The sequence below is a fragment of the Cyanistes caeruleus genome, chromosome 1 (assembly GCF_971803275.1).
Source record: "Cyanistes caeruleus chromosome 1, bCyaCae1.hap1.1, whole genome shotgun sequence".
In the NCBI taxonomy this organism is placed as follows: Eukaryota; Metazoa; Chordata; class Aves; order Passeriformes; family Paridae; genus Cyanistes; species Cyanistes caeruleus.
Genome location: NC_141701.1, coordinates 60,934,102 through 60,958,157, shown reverse-complemented (window position 1 = coordinate 60,958,157; position 24,056 = coordinate 60,934,102). Strand labels below are relative to the sequence as shown.

General features: G+C 36.9%; 1 protein-coding gene across 4 annotated transcripts in view; it reads right to left on the bottom strand.

The window, feature by feature from the left end:
* The window catches only part of INVS (inversin), an 86,305-nt gene that overhangs the window by 17,869 nt on the left and 44,380 nt on the right, over window positions 1-24,056 (bottom strand). For all 4 annotated transcript variants that reach the window (XM_023921702.2, XM_086895136.1, XM_086895142.1 and 1 more), the window contains 6 exons: window positions 19,416-19,596; window positions 15,720-15,829; window positions 10,079-10,250; window positions 5,830-5,985; window positions 4,141-4,370; window positions 3,005-3,111 (listed from right to left, as the gene is read on the bottom strand). In XM_023921702.2, the coding sequence (XP_023777470.2) occupies window positions 3,005-3,111; window positions 4,141-4,370; window positions 5,830-5,985; window positions 10,079-10,250; window positions 15,720-15,829; window positions 19,416-19,596 (956 nt within the window). The remainder of the gene's footprint in view (window positions 1-3,004; window positions 3,112-4,140; window positions 4,371-5,829; window positions 5,986-10,078; window positions 10,251-15,719; window positions 15,830-19,415; window positions 19,597-24,056) is intronic.

Genomic DNA, 24,056 nt, shown 5'->3' with positions numbered 1-24,056 from the left:
AGAGAGGACCTGAGGTGTTTGGACAAAATCTCCCAAAGCCCCACCCACAGCATTAACTGCTTTAGGAAAACAGTCTTAAAAATGTGTTATTGAAGTTTTCATATAGAAATATAAAGGAAAAGTGAGTTAATATACCTTTGTGTTATTTCCATATGCATTTAACTTCTAAAAATCTACTGTTAAATCTGGTTTAGCTTCTATAACGTTGGCTGAAGACACCATGCCTGACAGAGCAGCAGGATTAGATCCGTATTAAAGAATACTATCTTTTTTAACCGACTAGGAAAGCTTAAGTCTGTTTTCAAATGGACAGAGGTGTTCAAAGCATTACATTGCTTTGGGTTCTAATAGTGTCCAAGATGCCTAAGCCTTTTTCAAAATAATTCCCAAATTTCCCAATGTTGACATGGGAGCAAAATTTACATATCTCCCTCACCAACACTGAAACTTCAGGGAAAGACATTTAAAGACAGAAGATTATCAGTCACAAACCATAATCAAGACCATATAACATAAGACTATCCAATAACAAGTGTCAATGCATGTGATTGTGAAAATTAGGGCTCTTGTTGATGGTAACTTGCTGGGACACAGTGCTGGTAAGCAAAGAAAGACAGAAAGCACAATTAGACCTGCCACACAGCAATGGCTTGATGGAAGGATAAACAGTATCTGAACTGAAGTGTCTGCAGGAATAAAGACAATGACATAAGATGAAAATTTGGATGTCAAGGTGCTGATAGCATTTAAAGAGATACAGATTTTTGATAACCCAGAAACGGGAACTTCAGAAGGAATATTTTTTCAGAAAAACACATTTTTAAAAATATTCAAAATTAGGAATACTTTAAGACACAAAAGACACTAAAGTAAACTTTATGCCATACCGTGTATCTACCAAACAATGTGTTCTATTGCAAATCCCAGTCACTAAGAACCATATTTTTAAATGTGGATTCTCCAACTCCATCCAAGCTACATTTGAAATTTAAAAAAAAAAAAATCACTTACTCAAATTTGAAGAGGGATTTTTATGACTGGACACTTACATACACTCCTCTGTTGTGTCAGTTCAAAGCCTGATGTAAATTTCCTTTTCCCTTGGTTCTCTCTAAAGCAGATAGCTTTTAAATCAAACTGGCCTCACAGGGAAACACATGAAGACATCAGCCTTCAGCTGTTATAGGCAATTTAACAAGAAGGTGGTCAAGCAGCAGCTTGATGCACCCAGGACATTAAGTTGGATTACAAAATAAATTTTCAAAGAACAACAAACCAAATACCCTCCAGATTAGCACTTGATCATATATCTGGCAAGCAAGCAGGCACTTTAAAATTCTACAGTCTCAGTTCTATCTTTACTCTAATATTTTAGTTATAACCACTGTGTTTAAATTTTTAACTGATATCTCATACTATGTTCTAAGAAAGTAAAGAAGGGAAGCTTTTTTTCCCTATAGGAATATTTGGGGGGAAAAAAAAAGTCACTATGTACTGAAATTGTTACTGACTAAAGAGCAATTTCATCCAATTACAGGTGAACTATTTCCATGAGGTTATTTTTCCTCTCTTACAACACTCAACTTGATTTTCCACTTTCCAAACTTCCAATATCTTAACAATAAAACAAGCTTCGTAGATATTCATTAAGATGGAATTGTGCAATTTTTATATATATTTTAGGAGAATTATATTTAAAGATTGATCCATCTAGAAATACTGGGGATTTCTTTTGTTCTGCACGTGCACTAGTGCTTATCAGCAGACATTCAGAATACTGCTAGTTGTATTTTGAGTAATCTACATTTATACATTTTATATATATATATATATATATATATATATATATATATATATTTTTAATTCCAGAAGGAAAACAAAAACACATACTATCTGAATGACTGCGATAAACCAGAGCTAAGGTATTTTCTTTTCATTTGAACATCATTAGTACATTTCCACAAATAAGGATAACACCAGTCTCCAATCTGGCAAAATTGTGGCTTTTAATCTTACTTATTAAAAGTAATTTAATTAAAACAGTTTATTAAATTTTCAATCAAAAATTACTAAAGAGAGTCTTGACACTACTTAATTGGAAACAAGTTATACTTCCATTTGTGTTTCTGAAGAAAAAATAAGAACAGAAAAAGAAGAGAAATCTGAGTGGTTTAGAGTGGAGAATGAAAGAAAAATGATGGAGGAGAAAAGCATTTAAAACCCAGGGTTAAGGACAGAACTCTCAAATTTAGCACTGAAATATGGGGTTGCAAACGCCTCAAGTTATTTAAAATGCTGAAATATTCAAATTTATATGGCATGCTGTTCATAATCTTATAATTATGAGGAGGTCATCTACTTTAAAAAAAGGCATTAGAAATTTCCGCTAATAGTAATTATCTTCATGGTCATGTGATTAATTCGAACTCCACAACCCAAATCATTTTGAAAAAACTATTATTTATATGTCAATGAAAGACAAAGAAAAGAGATGCAAATGTGCTGTCTCTTTGTGATTACAGGAGACTTTTTTATAAAACCAAGCCTTTAGAATACAGGTAGCCACCAGTTACTTTGTAATCACCATTTTAAAACATAACATTACATTTCTCCCATTTTCTTTCCTCCTGCTGTATTTGTGTCAAATATAAAAGAAAAATTCCAGTCTATTCCAACAGCAGAACTGCCTTTTAATCCTTTGTCCACACCTATCTGCCTTCAGCCCTATATAAACGAGAAAGATCTTTAATATTTCCAACAAGACCAGAGTGAGTGAATACTTCCAGAAGTTCATGGTTCAGTACAAAAGTTTAAGTTGCAACATCTTAGCTAAAGAAGGGAACTTTCACATTAGAAAAGCTGCTTACGCTGAAGCCCAAGGTTACAGCACTCCTTTGAGATACAAGATGACGATTCTCTTGCAGAATCCGAACATTTAACATTTAAATGGAAGGCAGCAGCGCTTTGGCACAACTACAAAGTAACACCTTCAGACAAGCAATACCTCTCCTCGCTGTTCTCCATGTGATTGGGGAAAGCATCAAAGCCGAGCAGTAACTTTATAGCATCAAGGTAGCCATTGTTGCAGAGCCAGTGCAGGGCAGTTCTGCCCTGTAAAACAACAGCGCAGAACAAAAATAAACATTACCCCCCCATGCCGCAATAAAAGTCATAAATCATAGTCCAATTCAGTGCTTTTCTGGACATGAAGATAAAAAAAGTTCTTCTAAATAAACTTCCTTGTTAAAAAAAGAACACAGCACTTAAATTTTATTTTTTTTTCTTTAAGAAGATTTCAATACTAGTGCTTTTTCACCTAAAACAGCTGAAAAGGAGCAATAGAAGATTAGCCTTAGAGTTGCCTTCTTTGCAAAAGATGCACAGCATGCTCCGTAGAACTCATAATGAAAACCACATTTCCATTACCTGGAATTATCTATGCCCTACAACAAATAGCTACAGAAAATTTCAATAAATTGGGTGAGGCTCTTTTGACTGATGAGGTTCTACTGACTTCTGAGAAATTACGTCATACAACAAAGAAAACTGTTATAGGTTGCACAATTATTCTGGCTCCTAATTTCAATTACTGCCTGAATAATGGCACAAAAGAACATATAAACCGACCAGTATTCTTTTATTTTTTTTTTTTTTCACCTGGAAGAGTGATACATATTATGTGGGTACTTAATGTGGACAAGTTATTATACTTAATGTGAAGCAGTTATTGTGCCATCTCAATTGCAGTACCTTACTTTCTTACTTGCTCTCTCTCTGTATGCTGAAGAACAGACTAAAATCACATTCCTATGTCAGCTGTTAATAAGGAATGATAGAAGAAATCAGATCATTAGTATGATTCCTCATATCATCACACTTTGATAAGGAAAAACCAAAAAGTGATCTGGAAAAATATGAATCTTCAATTCATGTTACATATTAAAATACAAATTTTCTTTTGAGATTTTAGAAGTGCAGGCATAGGGAAAATGACATCAGGATGCATTTCCTTTTGTGACAAACAGCAGCACAGATGTTACTATGTCCTGGGAAAGGAATGACCTTGAAAAAAAGGAAAATGTTTTGATACATGGTTATTCTAAAGTTAATGATATACCCCAGTGAAGAAAAACAACATACCTCTTTATCCTGAATATTTGGATCTGCATTGTTTTCCAGCAGCACTACCATGCAGTTAATGTAACCTCCATAAGCAGCACACTGCAGAGGTGTTCTACCTGCATAATCCTGCACATTAGGGTTGATTTTATTTTCTATCAGGATTTGGCACACATCAGCATTTCCTCCCAGGGCTGCCCAATGAAGGGGTGAATGGCCATCTTGGTCAACCAAATCTACTCTTGCTCCTCCTGTGGAAACAAACACATTTTTGAGCACAAAAAGAAAATACTGTTGAATGCTAGGAAAAGAGAGAGTTTATGTTCAACTAGAAACTTATTTCATAAACTAACAATTCAGCGAAGTATTTCGGAAAGCAACTTCAATTTTGTTACTCAAATCCTAAAACTTAAATCAAAATTAATTGGCGATTAAATAGTTTCAAAGAGACTCAGGTATCTACCTTTTTTACAATCTTCTAACTATCATCTAATATGCTTTACAATATCCAGACTTAACAAATGCCTATAAAAAATCTATTTTATTTGTTTCAGGTTTATCAATTTTCAGTAGGACTTTTCTCTCTTAACAACAAAGTAACTTCTAAAAATTAGATTTCAGATTAAATGTCTTTTTGAATCTCTAAAGCAGACAAGATAAAATATCCACAATGTAATAATAATTTTTAAAATAAACTTTTTTTTTTAATTCAAGCCTACTAAGACTCTTTTATGCAGATAATTAATTTCTCTATATGTTCTTGCAAGATGTAAAAATTCTGTACAAAAGTAAAACTCCACAAATACAAGAACTTGAACCAATCAGCAACAATGACTCTCTATATCACAAAATATTCAATTAAACATAACTTGGATTCTGACAGCCAAGCTTCTTCCATCTACAAAAGCTAAATGGCACAGAGAGTGGGAGGAAGAGCTTAACAGGAGGTTAAAATATGCCCAGCAGATCATGGAAGGAAGAACACTTTTCAGTAAGAAAAGCTGGTTGATGGAAAACTTGCAAAATTTAGCCTTGATACTACATCTATCCTTCAGTGGGATAATGTCAGAAGTAGGAAGGAGATGTTTCTGGGAAGCTGAAATGACAGAATTTTGCATCTAAGATGCCACTGTTCTTTCACTGTACTTCTTACCCTTCAGCAGGTATTTTACAATTAACTAAAACTGTGTACTTTGTTAAATCCCATTTCTGTCTACAAAAAAACAATCAGAAGAAAATATTAATGATGTAGGACTTCTGATATCTATCTACATTAAAAAAAAATAAAGACTCACTTAAAAAAAGTCTTCCAAAAAAACCTAAAAATGGGTTCTCACAAAAGTGAAGAAAGTTTAAATTGGTCTTATTTACTGGGTGGAAAATAACAAACAAACAAAAAGAAAAGAAAAGAAGGGAAGGACTTGCTGGGGGAAGAGCTGGTTTGAGAGACTGAAACGTACTTGCAAAGACTTAAGCAGAAACAAACTGTGGAAAGAACAATCCCAATTCTGAAAGTTTTGCATTTAACACTTCCAGCCATTTTGCACAACACTGAAAATCTTTTAGATTCACTAGGGCTATTTCACAAGGGGAACTTACAAACAAAACCTGCTTTAGGAAAGCAGGTTTTCCTACCCCACCTCTTGCTCAGCTGCTTATTTCCCATTCCCACAGGAAGCAGCACCGAACTCTGAAGTCCTGAGAGCTGACCTTGAATGAGTGTTTGAATCACTTCCTTGTGACCCATCTCACAGGCTCGGAAAAGCGGGGTGTGTTTCATCACGTCCAGAGCATCCACCTGTGCTTTATGCTCCAGCAGCAGTTTCACTGTGCTGACGTGGCCAGAAAGGGCAGCAGCGTGCAGTGCTGGAAGAATAAAGTAGTAGGAAAAGAAACCACAATACCATGAGCTTTAGAGGTCCACAATTAGAACAGTCAAAATAAAAATGAATTATGACTATTTTGGTGGAAAAAGTAATTTTCAACCTCAAGGAACTGAAAAATCGTAACAAATGATGATGTAACAACACTTTCTCGCCATACAAGCAAAAAGCAGAAAAACTGTTAGCCCTGAAACATGTTTCTAACTTGCACATATAGAAATTTTACATTTAATACTACCAAGACTGTCTTATAGTGAGGATTTGTGGAAGAATAGCAGATTCTGATTAAGAGAACATAACATGAGTTACTTCTGCCTCTGTTTTGTGCCATTTCTGAGATTGCTCACCACCAGTGAAAGAAAGCTTTCATTATTTCTTCAATGCTTTCCTGAAAATGACTTTTTTCTTTGAAATAAGAAAAGTTGACTCAATTAAAACTAACTTCAGAAAACTACCCAGCTGTTCCTACTCCTCCCTGCCTCCTACCTTTTTTTGTTTCAAAATTACTTGAAGAAAATTTTATATGAAATTATGTAGCAAGACCATCATATCTTGTACAGTATCTATGGCTCCCTGCTTCTTCAAGAAAAAGAAAAATATTACAGAAGTACCAGATGCTGCTACACTCCAGATACTTCACAACCCAGGTAAAGATGTGGTGTCCTGTAACTGGAGTTATTGCCTAACACAGCATCTTGCAGGCACTGGAAGCCAGAGTTGAGGATGACCAGTTCACAGCTCTTTTTGAAAGAAAAAACTGCGCACAGCAATGAGATTTCAAACCAATGGAGATGTATTGGTCAAACCAATGTATTGATGTATTGATCAAACCAATATGTATTGGTGGTTTCACTTACATTTGACTTAATGCTTTAGGTTATTTCCTATAGTCAGCAGTCAGATCAGACAATCTACATTCTCAAGTTGCCTTAAATATAGAATATTTTACAGACAATAAAATCAAAATAATATAGAATAAAACCACAAAACAATGCTGTGCATAACTGTGCATTTAATAAAGTGAATTCATATTTCCCCATCAAATTTCAGAAATATTCATGCTTAGTGAGAACTGAATCTGCTCATGCAAGCAAAATGTGGGGCTGTAAACACTACCTACACGTCTGGATTTGTTTAATGTTAAAACAGACATCGGGATCCAGCAGAGGCATTATACAGAAATGCACACCACAAAGACCAGCATTAGAAGGAGCAGCTTCTTGAACCATAGCCAGAATATAAAACCAGCATTTTTGTATTTGTCAGCTTCTGTTTACAACCAGTAGCAGCCTATGAGACAGTAACCCAGCACAACCTGTTACACAGGCCCTGCTGAAGCGCTCAGGTTGTTCATGCCGTCATTGACCCGAATCCAGCTGGTGTGCGCTGCCTTAGAAGAGTCACAAAATAATCGATAGTAACACTGTGACACGGACTAAGCACTGGGGTCAGAGACACTCTGAGAAGTGAAAATTGAAATCATGCCTTTGAGAGGACGCTGATTTAAGTGCAGCAGCCTAAAAGAGCAGCAGAGCTCACCGCTGCTCGTGGGTGCAGCAGCTACTGCGAGTGGGTGGCTATCGGTAGGAATTGGACAAGAATGAGATCCCTGCCGCGTCGTACATTTGGATGGGCCTGGTTTTCATGGTCTGACCTCACAATAAACTCTAGGTTCTGGTTTTTGTCCTGAATCCCTTATGAAACCAAAGGCAGTAAACCACTCCATCAGATGACACATGGGGTGTGTGTAACAATACAATAGAAAAAGAGCTGCTGTGTCAGCTTGGCCAGTTCTTCCCCCCTATCACTCATTCTGACGCAGGCATCTTGTTTCGCACTTTGTGCTCAATATTTTCTTGTAAGCCAAATTTTCTGTGATGGAGTCACGGTGACTGAAGAGATTCTTCAGCCAGCTGGTCACAATGGGCCCTTTGTTCAGCCGACAGACAGAGCCCTCTCCATTGTGCACAGTGACGGCAGAGCTATAAAGCTGCCCCTGTAATGCTCCTGCAGCGCTGATCTCTGAGAGGAGGGAAATTCCTTTCCCTTGGTGTCATTCTCCTACACAATGCCGAGAGTCTCGATGTTCTAGCGGAGCTCAATGGAGAGCTTGCTCTTTTTGAGTAAATGCAAAAGGCTGCGTTAACACAACATTACAACCGAGCTGAACTGAGTTCTGCACACAAAAGTCAGAAAAACTGCAGCCTTGAACTCTGCTCAGCAACTGTATCCCAGGCACGGAGGCATGTGTGCTATTTTCTATTAGTGCATAGTTTCCCCTCCGAACACAACACTGCTTTTCCCTCACGAAAACTTGGGAATGATTAAAGCCCTTTGAAAAAAAAATAAAATTAAAAAAAAAAAAAAAATCAGAGAGTGATTTACTGGTGGGCTTCCTTTTATGTTTCAAGCTCTTTATAATAAAGCCCAGGCGACGCACTCGCTGGCACAATGGTGCAGCTCGGGCTGCTCGGCAGCACAGCTCCCCACTTCCAGACTATTCCTGTGCTCTACACAACGGCACTCCCAAGCAAATGGAAAATCCATTCATTTCCTTGGATTAAAAACCCTACAAGGAAACCGAGATTAAAAGGTGATTACATATCACCGCTACAAAAGGTTTAAGACTGCAAGATAATAAACCCAACCACCTGAATTATTCAAGCATGAAATCCACACCTGAGTAATTTCAGAAACACAGTATGTGATTACCGATTACTGCCTGCAAAGAAAAAAACCCTTTGTAAGGAGGTTTACACAGTAACAACAACATTGGTGCACCTTAAGGTCTGAAAGAAATACTGAGAGGTATTCGAAAGGGAATCGTCACGAAGTAGCAAGTGTGAGACTGGTAAAAGGTAAAATAAGTCTAAAATTGTAGAATATTTAGTTTTTAACGTCATCAAATATGAAGATTGAGATTTTATTTGTTGCTCTATTTCTTACACTCAAAAATGTCAAACTATCACAACTTGGAAAGACTGATTTATTTTGTGTGTGTTACATTGTAAAAAACCAAGAATTTATATATTTAAACAGAATTTTATGTTAACTGTAAATTGCTTTTTGTTAAGATCCAGCATTAAGTTTCAAATCCTGAACCACACAACCCTGACATATCTATTTTGTGCTTCTAACTCTGTGACTGTATCTGGCATTGGGTAGTTCCTGATCTCCCTACAGAAAGCCTACCCTGAAGCCCTGCTATCAAACCTCCCCAAATTTATACCAAATATATCCACATTCTCCTGTTTTTTCATTTAGATGCCATCAGCATACTATACAACTCAACTACTTTTCCTATATTTCCAATGCTGTTGAATACATAAACACTTCAACACCTGACTCTCTCACCTGTCAGAACTGTTATTCTGTTTTTGTTGAAAGTACTACATAGGTACAACATTTCTACCAAAATTTTTTTTTTTCCTTAAAGGAGATAAATTCATAGTTACCACCAGAAATTCTGTATTTCATTACTTGTATGCTTGAATACTGAAACACTGTGTTGCCTACTTATCTTTTGCTTCAGGGAGATAACAGGATGATAAACTTGGGGGATATCAAGTTCAATCTCTTGTTTGTTCAACAGAAGTGCAATCTAATTTTTATTTCGCTATCTTTACAAATAACTATGGAATGATTTTCATGATGATAATTTAGCTACTTCAGTAGCTAGTTTGCTCCATATTGTTTCAAAGTATTTGTCACTGTACTGTCAAATAAATTTTTGAACAGGCATTTTTATGCAACTATGTTCCATTTTATTCTTCAAATTACAGAACAGCTTTTCCTGTCACAGGATTAGAGAACTAACTAAATAGCATTGCAGTACACTTCCTCTTGCTACGCTTCAAATGAACTGTTCCAATCTGTGCAGAAAAGGTTCATTTCTTTCCCACACTAAGGAAAAGAATTGACTCACACATATAATTCAACTAATGCACAAATGTTTTCAGGATTGAAGTACACATACAGAAAAACATTAATACAGATTCTAACAAGGTTTCCACTTGGTGTAAATCACACAGACTGGAAACATGCAGTGGCTCTTCACTGTAAAGAAAGCATCTTACCTGTGCCAGCATATTTGTCTGTCATATTGATATCAATATCCAATTTTAAAGTCAGCATAGTCCTAATGACATCATCACTGCCTTTGCCAGCTGCCCACATGAAGGACGTTCTTCCCTCAAGATCCGAGTCATCTTTTACAGAAGGATGTTTCAAAAATACTTCAACTGTTTCCTGAAAAGACACACTGTTGAAATTAACATTAAAAGGAATCTGCAACAAGAAACCATTATCTCATGTAGCTGTTTATGAAGCAAATCAAAGCCTCTTTTTTCCTTTTATGTTTATAAAGAGTAATAGCTCAACAGGAGCACTGTAACTTCTGCTATGCCTTTTCCCTTGCCAATGATCATAGTGCATCCTTAACTATGAGTTTAACAGTGTCATTTAACACCTTTTTCTTTTCAATGTCAAATATGATGTGTTAGTCACAAGGAAGCAAAAGATGCTACAGTCTCTGTGAAGAAAGCAATGGGAAAAATATCACAGGTTTATCAAAACATGACTGTAATACTGTGATGAAAAAATTACAGAATCTTTTAAGTTGGAAAAGACCTCTGAGCTCATCAAGTCCAACCTATGACCCAACACAATCAAGTGAACCAGACGATGGCACTGAGTGCCACATCCTAAACACCTCCACAGGTAGTGACTCCACCACCTCTCTGGGCAGCCCATTCCAACATTCCACCAGCCTTTCTGTGAAAAAATTCCTTCAGATGTCCAGCTTGAACCTACTCTGAAAAGAATATTCTTTCAAAATATTTTCCCAATATATTTTTTCTCTCTAATTTTAAATACAACTGCACATGCAAGTATTTTACTTTGCCTATCTCTAATATTTTGACTGTTAAAAAAAATAAAAAGGGTCAACATAGACATATTTCCTAATGTTTAATAACATCATCAGGTTACTAATTACTGAAATACTATAACTCAGAAAATATTAAGGAAATCTTTACAGCCGAGTCCAGTCTTTCTACTGTAACTGTTAAACTAAAATCTCAAATCAAGACAAAAAATAATTTCTTTCATCTTCCTTCCTTCCTTCCTTCCTTCCTTCCTTCCTTCCTTCCTTCCTTCCTTCCTGCCTTCCTGCCTTCCTGCCTTCCTGCCTTCCTGCCTTCCTGCCTTCCTTCCTGCCTTCCTTCCTGCCTTCCTTCCTGCCTTCCTTCCTGCCTTCCTTCCTTCCTGCTGAGAGGAATGATGAGTTTGTCTTTACAAACAAGCTGTGGGTCAGTTGATAAGATGTAGCTATCAGTGAGAGACGACAGAAACAATGGGATGGATTCCAGTAGAAGATCAAAGAGGCACTGAAAGAACACTATGAATTCCATAAAAGTTAAGAAGGGATTATGCATTGGGGGTGGGGGGGGGAAGGTACCCCAGGTATCAGGCGTTCCGGGAAGCCTGTACCTCTCAAGTACCTCAGCCTATGGGGAAAGGGAGAAGGGACAAGCGGCCGGGAATTAGGATAAAAAGGAGGCTGCGCCCTCCAAAAATTTGAGAGACCCCAGGGGAATGCCCCATGGCCTCTCCCTTTATTCGAATAAAGAAAAAGGACTCCTCTGTCTCCTTTTTGGACATAAACCTCTGGTGTTCGTGGATTCATTTTCCTGACACTGCCTTCCTTCCTGCCTTCCTTCCTGCCTTCCTTCCTGCCTTCCTTCCTTCCTGCCTTCCTTCCTGCCTTCCTTCCTGCCTTCCTTCCTTCCTTCCTTCCTTCCTGCCTTCCTGCCTGCCTTCCTGCCTGCCTTCCTGCCTGCCTTCCTGCCTGCCTTCCTGCCTGCCTTCCTGCCTGCCTTCCTGCCTTCCTTCCTGCCTTCCTTCTTTCCTTCCTGCCTTCCTTCCTGCCTGCCTTCCTGCCTTCCTGCCTGCCTTCCTTCCTGCCTGCCTGCCTTCCTGCCTTCCTGCCTACCTTCCCACCTTCCTTCCCGCCTACCTTCCCACCTTCCTTCCCACCTTCCTTCCCACCTCTGTCAAGCAAACAAGTCCACTTGTTTTACCTGCTGCTAGATTCTTAGTGAGTCACCCAGGAAAGGAAGGGAGAGAAAATCACAACTATTAGAAAAAGAATAAAAGGAAGATTTTCCCTTTTCTATCTAGTGCCTTATAAGGCTGTGTGTATGTAACAGCTGGGAAACATCTAATATGAATCATTGGTAGGCTAGCCAATAAAAACATGAAAAAAACCCCATGTTTCATTATTTTATTTTCTATTTATATTTTATTATTAATGCTTTCTTAGCCTTTCTTCTGTGTGACCCCACCATAGCTGCTCTGGGTAAGACAGGAATTTCCTGGCTATAATGAACTAAATTATTTTAATCATGAAGAAATTTGAATGCCTAAGTACCATTGACCAATTTGGATTTGTTTTTTCGCTACTACTTACTATGTCATCCTTCTAAAGAATTAGGAAATTTCTCATTTATCTTATGCTACTGATCTAAGCTCCTTACAGATTTGTGAATTTAGGTCTGAACAAGCATTTTATTGTGAAAAGGTCCAGGCAGAAGCAAGGAGAGATGGAAGCATAACGCTTTCCACACAAACCCAGCATGAGTTTATAGCTCTGTGTACTCACACTGACCACCACTACACCTCAGACAAAAACAGCCTCTCATTAGGCCAGAAACTCAGCACCCTCCCAGGGCTCTGCACTGCTGGAAATCCTGCAGAGTGAAAAGCACTGCAAAGGCTGCGCTTCTTCAACACTGAGACACACGTTCTACAAAATATTTTATTTTTTCATTAAGTTTTGGCAAAGCAACACTTCTTTCAACAACTCTTTCTTTTCTACAGCTTTTAACTGGAAAAAGTGGAAGGAAATCCCAGAGTGCTATAAGCACTATTTTCCAAAATGAAGTTACCATAACCTGAAAACAAAACAAAATTAAATTACATCAAGATAATTAAAAAATCAAGGAATAGAAGTATCAATCAATTTAATTCTACATGTATTGTGTAATGAAAGATCACATGTATTCTACCACTACTAAAAAAAAGTGGCATAAACAACATGAAAAACAACAAAGCTGAAAAATAACAGTAGAGGAGAGAGCTAAATGTGAAATATTTAATTCTGCGCTATCAGAAAACTGAAAAATACTACATATTATTTTTGAATATTTAAAAACAAGACAGAGGTATCCACATTTCATTTACTACATCAACCTATATAAATACATGAAAGGAAAGTATATAATTTTGAACACCTCTGGGAAAAGTCAGGGAAAAAAAAAATTAGTCCTGCATACTAAAATCAATATGAAGAGAGCATCTTAGCTCAGTTGGTTAGAGTATGGTGTTAATAACACACTTGTTTGGGCCATTCACTTAAGAGCTGGACTAAATAATCCTTGTGGGTCCCTTCCCACAAACAATATTCTGTGATCTGGAAATGAAGATTCTCCTAGTTCAAAAATTTAAATAGCATCGTTTCTTGGGACCTCCTCTGGGATACCCAAGGCATCTAAATTTGGGTGGTTATATTAGGTAATACCTCTTCTTCTAGAACTTTTCCTGTCTATAGTAAGTGGGGATAAGCTAGTCTTTGGGAACAAATTCTTCACATAAATAAAGCACTAGCTAAATCTCTTCAGTCTTTAAAAAACCCCAAAATGTCATATTATAGTAAGTAACCCACACAGAAACAGAAGAAAGAACAAGACATCAAAGCAAATAAAACTGAAAGCTATGCCAATATTTACCATAAACACAAAAGAATAAACTTTCTTCTTGTTAGGGACTAAGAAACATCACATTTTAACTGAGAAAAACCACACCTAACCAAAATTGGGCAGACAGAATAGAACAAAAATGTGGCTCTCAAACCATGATTATAGAGCTGCTACTGCCAGAACAAACATAGATGTATCTCCACTCAGTTGTTTGATCATGTATATGGAGTTCAGTGGTGGGAATTACTCAATGATATGCATGTAAAGGAGAAAAAAAGCAAATAGTGGTGCTCAGAAACAACTGGACTGGTGAAAACAGACTCCAGACATAATTTAGGCAGGGACTGCTGAGTACAGCACCAGCTAAAAGAGACTTGCAGATCTGAATGAAACTCTCCTGTGTGATTTTTCATCTAAGATGGGAAACAGTAAACAGTACATTAATTGTAAGTACACAAGATTACAAAAGAATGTCTGATTCCACCATGTACTTCATTTCCCCTTGAAATGCAGATGATATCACAGTTTGGCTGGATGATGGGATCAAAAGGCAGCAACATAATGAAGATGCTTCATTCAACTGAATCAAGCCCAGGGAAAGAAATCCAGTATGAAAAATCTTTTTAGGAATACATCAATATAGAAAAGAAAAAAATAACAAGATTAAAGAATGTGGAGATAATTACCAGATAGTAAACAAACACTTTTTTTTTTTCTATGAGTCTAACTCAAACATGAAAGAAAGGCTTTTACAACATAAATATTTCAAATGTGTAAGTTAGGCCCAAACTGTACACAGCCCTAAATGGACAAAAATCAGCATCAACAAAAAATTCTTTAAAGTGAAGATTATAGAGAGATATGCTTCAGTAAAGGTCTGAATTTAAAAAAATATCTGGATGGTCTTAGTAAGACCACCTCCAAAAAAAACCCCACTGAAGCCCCAAAATTCACTCTCACAAGGGAGCAAAGATATTGGTCTGCTCCCTCTTTCAATACCACTTCTAGATTTGTTAACTTGAATTGTTCTCAAGAGCATGTAAATTTTCCTTTTTTATTTTCCTTGTTAACATGAAGGTTTGCAAGAAAGACCCAAATTACTATCCCTGTTAAGAAAATGTTGCAATGTGGATTACATAACTATTACGTTAACTAGGCACTAAACAATCCTTTCTGTAAAGGGAGGGTATGAAAACTATGAGAGGTAAAGGACCTTAAGAAAAGTTTTCCTAATTTGCAGTGCTTGAGAACTACTTCTGCAACATCTGTGACCGGCAATCATTGAAATGCTGAGTTGGCTCTACTGTATCTGATCTTGGTCTGGAAAAAAAAAATTACCTATTATATCAAGGTATAAGAATTAAACTGTCTGAGAAACCAACATTCTTTGTTGTCTGAGTTTAAAAAATATTTCTAAAAATTTTAAAAATACCGTGTTTGTGAAGAATTATGACAAAAGGTACTCAACTCTTTAGCCATGCTTCACGAGACAACAGTTCATTCATAATGTCAAATATTCATAAATCAATCACCTTCTTGAACGCAAAGACTGGTCTGACTGGTCCTGCAGCAGCTGTGCAAATACTCCTACAAGTCATCTTACTCTAGATACCTTATAACTACTTAGACTTCATTCTAATGAGACCTAAAACCTGAAAGCACTGTGAAATAGTAGGTGTCATTCTGCTTTCTGTGGAAGCAACTGAAGGAGTATTGTGTATTCTGATGCAAACATATAGCTCAAAGGGCCTTTTTTTGTACAGAAAGTTAGTTTTTGTAAATCGATCATTTAATATTTTGAAATTAACTACATTTGTATCACATAACATAGGAGAACTCTGAATGAAACTCATGCCAACAACTCTGTGTTTATGTGATTTCAAAAACAACTCAAACACTCTACTAAACTATAAGGATTTCAGTATATATTTACTTCACATTTAGGGTATGTTCTACTTACAGCAAAGTTGCTCTGAGCTGCATAATGTAGGGGTGTTGCACCTTGACTATCAGATGGGATAGTTCCAAACTTATTTCTTTCCAGTAAGAGATGGACAATCTGTGCATGACCTGAGAAAAATAATATAATAAAAACAAATTTGCATAAAATCCTAAAGTCAATAAAAAGCTTAAAGTAAAAAAAAAACCCGTTGACAAACAAAAAACCTAAACTCAAACAAAGAAAGAAAATGAAGAGTTTAATAAATAGCTATATATTTGTGTTTTAGCCATTATAGTTTAAATGTAAGAGAGAAACATTGAGAGATTTGAAATTTGGACAATTAAGTCGGGCATGTATTTTTTTCCCAATAGTGCTCAGTGCCATACTCTGTATCATTATTTTTGGGGGGCATCTATAAATCAGAATGACTTATAAACACAAAATTTCTTTTAAGAGAAAACTCTAGAGCTTTTCCCTAAATAAAGAAACCAGCAGTAACTGGCCAGATAGCTGTGTAATGAATTGGTTGAATATTTTCAGAAAAAGCTTATAATAGCTCAGTTGAGATGCTGCATTTGAGTGACAGGTCGGTCAGAAACAGTAAAGTGAGCATAGGTTGATGATAATGAGCATTTGTCCATCTGCATTAAAAGACAAGCTAAACCAATGTTGACAATTTCATCACATATCATATTGTTTTACAGAAAGCTAGTGTAAATTTTTAACTTTTATTTAACCAAAATTTTATCTGAGAATGTATAGCAGGATCAGAGGCTAGTCTATTTCTAGCTGCTATAAACAAGTTCACACACAACTCCTTCCATAAAAACAGATTAAAATATTTTGAGATTAAAATCACAGCGCTTTTGGAGGATGGGTAAACCTTATATTCACTTCACAGACAGGAAAACAAAGACAAATACAGTATATTGCCACTAAAGTCAACCAGTCCATTCATATATTTGTTTATGCCAGCATATGCAGCTCACGGAGTATCTTAATGATTTGGTATTTTAAGCAGTACTATAAAATCACTCTGATTTTACAGGTGAAAACTCCCAGTACCTCATATGTCAGAAAAGCAATCAGTTTTTCAGCTTGTTACTTTTGCACAGTTGTCTTGAATCACTTTAGAATAAATGAAAAGGTAGGTAAACCCTCCTGCTAGCAGTAGACTACTTTTAATGAAAACACCAACAATTACATAATGAAGCTGTGCTATATTTGTAGTCTGCAGCTCTTAAAAACCTAAGACATGGAGGACTAGGTAAACCCTCTTTTGTGAAATGGTACTTTGAGACTTTATATGTACAGAAGTATCAGAAATGAAAGAAAGTGGTAATTTGGGTCAAAAAGGATGAAGACTTATGTGAGCATTTTTTTTTTTTCTAGGGGCCTTAGAGTATACAGGAAGTTTCCTCTTTCCTGTCAGCCATTAAGAGAATCCTGGATGCAGAACATGACATTATTCTGTCCCTTCTTACAACAAAAAAAAACAACCCAAAAAGAGGAGATATTATGTTGCTATATAGTCCCACCTCAAGAGTATAAGAAGTAAATTGATGTTCACTGGAAGAAGTCCAGTTTGGACTTCCACATTTGGAGTGGAATTTAGCAGAAAAAGCATAGGAGTACTGAGCCTGAAAAAAAGATTCCTAAACTTCCAGGACAGACAACTAGAAAAAGAAACCTAACTCCATAACCAGGACAGGAAGTCTAGCTAAGTTGCCTAATTCCATAACCAGGACAGGAAGTCTAGCTAAGTTATCTATGAGGATAAGGTTTGAGAGAGTTGAAAGAAGGAATTGTATTGGGTGCAACAGTAAATAAATTGGTGCAAAAGTGGATCTCACTTGGCCATTAATGTAAATATTAAAATGAATTTCTTGAGGTCAAGAACCATCATTTCTGTTGCACTTCTATTTAGCAGAGATATAACTTGGCTGAGATTTTATCTACACAAAAGAAAAGGTAGGAGGAGCAACAATGCCCTTAAGATGCAGTCACATGCAATCCATCACATCTAAGAAAACTCATGGCAGCATCCCTGCACTGCTTCAAATTTCCAGCTGTTAACCTATATAGTAACATCTTGCTCTCTTTAAGACCTATTTAGAACATTAACTTCAACTTAAAACCCTAACCCTGAAAATTAATGATGATTTACTAACCAGAAATTCCCAAAGAGCATATTCCTCCTAGAGACCTCATCAAGTTCACAAAATAGTCTGGAGGTCTTGGCACATCTTCCCCCTTTATTCTACATTGATTAGACAATCCATTTTTCCAACAGACAAGACTTCTCTCTTAAATACAGTTAATTTCAAAACACAATAAATTTTGCTTCTTGGACAGAACCAAGTGATAATGACTATTTGGCGAGCTGATCCTATGACACTTAAAATGCTTCACAATTTCTCTGTTAAAATTCAATATCCCTAAATATATGCAAATTTGACAACATCCTTCTCTCTTTTTTTGTTTTAATAAACATAATCAAACTACATGTATATTGCTACTGGAGTTGCAGTAACTCGCTCCAGTGAACATCTGATTCTTATACTGGCATTCCTTGTCTGCAGTGTCCCAAAGGATCTTTGGGATGAAGCCTGTTAAAAGGGGAGAGAGACTGTTTGAAGATTCTTTTATCCAGTGGTTATTTTTTCCCCCTGAATGGAAATAGGAGGTAAATTTTCTAAATCATATTATCTTTGCGTCTGTCATTTTATGGATTGTGCTTCCCTGCATTTGGACTATTTACATTTAATTAGATTTTAACCTGTTTTACAAGGATCCAGTTTTTGTAAACACAAACCAAAATTTACAATTTACAGAGCATCTGAGTCTCAGGGTAACAATCTAAACAGAGAAAAACTGTGTACAAATGAAACCTGTTGTCAGGTTTGATTAGATTGTCATAGCATGTCTGATGAAGAGCTTGTAGCAGAAGTGTCAACTCTGCAATTTTTTTGTTGTTTACTTGTGCTGGCATTGTCAGAGTATCTCCATTTTCTTTGTGGGAATATTCTTAAACCTCTTATTTAGCTTGTGAGGGGTAGTTTAATAAAAACTAGATAATATAATCATAAACCCACTTAACCAGGCAGACACAAACTGCAGTACATCACAGTAGGCTGAAAGTGAGCATGTGATTCATGATGCCACCATCAACCACTCTGCATTGTGGAGCAGCTCAGCTCCCTCAGGCACCTTGCAAACCCCATGTGACCATCTTACATGTGGACCAACAAGGGTGCTAGCTTAAACCTGCACATGAAATAGTCAAGTTATCTTTTCAGATAAAAAAAAATACACAGAAGCTCTGATATTTTCTTCATGCACTCCCATAGATTGTGTTGCTTTCATGCTGGGCTGTGTACACCCCACTTCAGACACCGCTGTTCCAGAGTATCTGGTTTTTTTAACCTATGATCAAAGCTGCATATGCAAAAAGAATCTCAATATACCCTAATTGTTCTTAAATCATCAGCATATATAACTTGTTGAAGTAATGCATTGTACAATGTTTTGAAGAATCTGAAGCTAAAATAAGCAGTCTACACACAAACTTCTAATCCTGGTTGAGCAGAAACTCTCATTGTTCTAAGAGATTAGTTATCATAGTGCCAGGCTGGAATGAAATAAAAAGCAGAGACAAAGATTAAACAGTACAGTTAAGTAATGACTAAGTCACTCCAGCAGTGTCCAGTTTACCAAGTAAGGCTGCCCAGTGGAGGGGAGTTCGAAACAAGTTGTCGTAAGATGTCACATTGCAGCCTTCATAGGAGGTCAGGACATCCACAACTGCTACATTCCCGTCTGCAACAGCGAAATGAAGAGGAGTTCGTCCTTCATAGTCTTGCCAGTTAAGCAGAGATTCTGTAGGTGCAGCTTCCTTTAAAAAACAAAAGAAACAACAAAATTTTAAGAGTACTTAAATTGAAGAGAAAACCCATAGAATTTTACAGATGCTTTTTCAGAGAGATACACTGTCCTTGTTCAGTAGAATGTAGCTTTACAACCAAATGCTTTTGTTACAGTGTAGGCTACTTCCAAGTACTTCTAATGGAATCCTTTTTTATACTTAATTATTGTAAAAGACCTGATTTCTGGTACATTCATACCCCACAGTTTTACCAGTCTGCTACACAAGTGGTTCCTTAAACAGATCTTCAAAAGATTAACTCCAGCTCTTATGAAAATAACTAGAAATTCTTACATTATTTACAAGTTGAAAATGACATATATATCTTCAGATTTTCTCCAAAAACACTTCAATTTTTGCACAAATCAATTTTATGACTTTCATTATAATATTCTTCTAGTGTTTTATACCCCTAAAGTATTTCCAAAGGAGATGTCTACACCTCTAGTTGACAGGATAGAAGTGAGAGAGTACTTCTACTAATGCATCTACTTCTAATGGGCCTAATTTTGAATTTAAAAAGTCTTTAAAAGTTTCATGATTAGTCACTTGATCATGTAACATAGGCTTTAATAGACATGACTTGACTTTTCATCATCTTTTCTTAAAAAACATGCTAAATTACTTTCACATAAGGTCCCAAGCTATACAGTTTCATATTATAATAATTTCATCTCTCAAATGTTTTTCTATACAGATGTCTCTTCGTGACTTTCTTTTTCAGGGAAAAGAGCAGAACAGGTACAAATGAACATCACCTTAGCATTTGAGAGATCTTCAAATAGCAAATTATCATAAAGGCCCATGAAACACAAATTTTAAACTTTTCTGAAAAAAAGGTATGACTTAAAAAAGTGATAATAATACAGTAGGAACTCAGGATGCAGGACACTAAACATCTAGAGTAAAAGCAGATTGTCAAAACAAGAGTTTAAGTAAACCAGAGCGATAGAGTCTACTTTTCTATCTCCAACAATTCAGAGCAATTCACTGAAGTCATGGGAACCCTGTGTAGATTTAAATGGGATTGTAGTCCTGAGATTTTTAACTTCCAACACTAGAGGGGATTTTAAGCCATGATAAGTGAGAAAAGCAAGCCTGAAATACAGAGCCACACTATATATCACAATACATTTATGAAAGAGGAGCAAGGGACTGTGATTAGAGCAGCTTGTTAACTGTTAAATTAAGTTCCTGACCCCTTTCTCACTAAACTAACTGCAATCTTTCCTTTTCACTCCACTAGGTAGACAAATTGGCTGTAGAATCACTTGCATTTGCACTATTTGATGTGTAGTAACTATTACACCGAAAACAAGTATCTAACATTGAAAACAATAAATCAAGAAGAAGAAAGGAAACTTCAGAATTATGGTTTCTATGCAAATATTAATTGACCAAAGTTGTACATTCTATATTTTCTATGCAATGGATTAAAAAATAAAAATCTCAAAACCCTGCAAACATTTAGAGTTATATTTCACTATATTTTCTAAGTGCAATCTGACTTAGTTAATACAGCAGTAGTAATTTCAACTTTGCAATGCCCTGATTCTTTGTTTCTTACACTGCCAAGTTAAGCCTCCTAATATTTGGTTAATGTAAATTCTATAGATCTAAGGAGCTACACACTTTGCACACTGTATGTACACCACAGAATCACAGAATGGTTGGTGTTGGAAAGGATCTCTGGAGATTGCCTAGCCCAACCCTCTACTAAAGCAGGTTCAACTACTGCAGTTTACACAGAACGAAGTCCAGATGGGTTTCAAGTATCTCCTGAAAGTAAGACTCTACAGCCTCTCTAGGCAGCTTGTTCCAATGATCAGTCACCTTTCATCTCAGTGAAGATGCTTTCCTTCATGTTCAAATGGGAATTCCATATTTCGGTTTGTACCCACTGCCCCTTATTCTGTTGCTGAGCACCACTGAAAAGTCTCTGGCTCTGTTCTCTTGACTTCTACACACGGTATTTCTCATTGGTAAGATCCACTCTCAGTCTTCTCCAGGCTGAATGGTCCCAGCTCTCTCAGCCTTTTCTCATAAAAGAGATGCTCCAGACCCCTCCTCATCTTCACAGCACTTAGCTGGACCCTCCCCACTAACTCCTGGTCTTTCTTGAACTGGGAAGCCCAGAACTGGACACAGCATTTCAGATGTGGCCTCATTAGGGTTGATCCTCTAGGGATGATCACTTCCCTTGACCTTCTGGGAATGCTCTTCCTGATGCATCCTGGGGTACCAATGGCCTTCTTGGTCCCCAGGGCACACTGCTGGCTCAGTGGACAGCCTGTTATGCCCCAGAAGCACCAAGTCCTTCTACTGGAGCACAGCGTGATTCCTCCCCTGGTGCAGGACTCTCTATTTACCTTTGCTGAGCTTACATGTGACTCCTCTCTGCCCAACTCTCTGGCCAGTCCAGGTCCCTCTGACTGGCAGCACCCCACTATGGTGTACCAGCCACTCCTCCCAGTTTGACATCATTGGCAAACCTGCTGTGGGTACAGTCTTTCCCATCATCCAGGTTATTAATGAATGCATGGAAAAAGACTGGGCCCAGTACTGACCTCTGGGGAGAACTTCTAGATACAGACATGTAACCAAGGCTCTGTGCCACTGATCACAGCCCTCTGAGCTCTGACATTCAGCTAGTCCCCAACCCACCTGCTGCCCACTCAGAGAACCCACCCTCCTTGAGTGGATTCTCTGAGTGGGACAACGTTATGACAACGTTAAGGGGGACAGTGTCAAAAGTCTTGCTGAAGTCAAGGTAGACAACAACCATTGATCTTCCCTCATCTAGCCTGCTGGTCCTGCCATCACAGAAGGCTCCATTATTGGTAAGGCATGATTTCCTCCTGGTGAATCCATGTTGACTACTAATTAATAACCTTTTCCTTCACATGCTTAGAGATGACATCCAGGAAGAGCTGTTCCATCACCTTTCCAGGGACTGAGGTGACACCTGTTGTTTCCTGGGCTGTTCTTCCAGCCCTTTCTCAGGACACTGGAGTGGCATTGGCTTTCCTCCAGTCCTCAGGCACCTTTCCTGTTCTCCATGACTTTTCAAAGATGATGGACAGTATCTTAGCAATAACACCTGCCAGTGCTAATTAGATGCAATTAAGTTGCCCATCTCAGACAAAAAAACTTCATTTGTTTTAGATGTTTTAGGTATCAGAACTGTCAGCCACGTTTTATTAGTCAAAAATTAACATACATAAAACATACTAGTGTTCACTAATATATGTAGTCACCAGAACAATAATAAATCATCTATTAAAAACATAAATTGATAAATATGGCTCTCAACTAAAAACACAAAGTTAACATTGTTACATGCACAAACCACAATAATCACAGCATGTGTAGCACTTCTTTTGAATAGCATTCAAAAGCATTTACCTGAACCACTACAGCAAAAACTTGTATGTTCTTCCCTAACTTTAATAATTCTCAAGGGAAAACAAACTGATAATATGCTTACTTTTTGTCTATTCATAGAGCTCAGCAGGGGGAGCATAGAGCCTACTGCAAAAATTCACTTTATAAGAATTACTTTCAAGAATAGCTGAACATGAATTATGATAGGCACAGAAGTTATGACTGAAATTCTAAGCCCACCAGAGAAAAACATGTTTGAACAAAATGGACAAACAAGAAACAAATGCTTCTTCACTTCTAATATGCTGATGTAATCCTGACAGCTAATTTTCAAGCCTTCCAGAAGCACGACAACATCCTAAATAAAAGAACCCTAAAATTTCTGGCTTAAGTCATTAATGTTGCCAAGAAATATCCCCATACTCAAAAGTGTTACTTTTGCAAAATGGTACAGAAGCTCCAATGACAAAGCCACTATTTATATTCTAGTCTTAAAGTATTCATGTGTTTTGAATTTTTTGACCACTTAAATAACAATTTTCTAGGCCTGTTTCTGCCTACATTCACAATTATAATTTCTTTAGATTTTAAGCGGGTTTGGTTAGCTATAATTAAACTGTCATACTGTATTAATATTTTAAGCACAATACAGAGAAGAAACAGAAGCTAAACATTTTTCTATGGCAATTAGAACAATGGAATTGTAGGCAATAATGGAAAGTGTGGTATAAACAAATGTCATGTCTCTTACCATGAAGAATAAATAAGGAGAAGAGATACAAAATAAACAGAGAGCACTAAGCTGTTGCTTCCATCATGATAATGGAACCTTATTCTGTTCTCTTCTCCTTAAATCTTCCCAATGTTTTTCATAACCAAGCACAATCTGGAAAAGGAAGCTGACCATGAGAGGATCTCCAGATTAGAGTTGCTCTCTTCACATTTTACTTTCTACATATGTCAAGTCTCTTTTTGGCTGTATTTCATGGATCTCAATACCAGATACAACCAATTTGTGTGTAACTGTCACCCCTGCATACCCAACC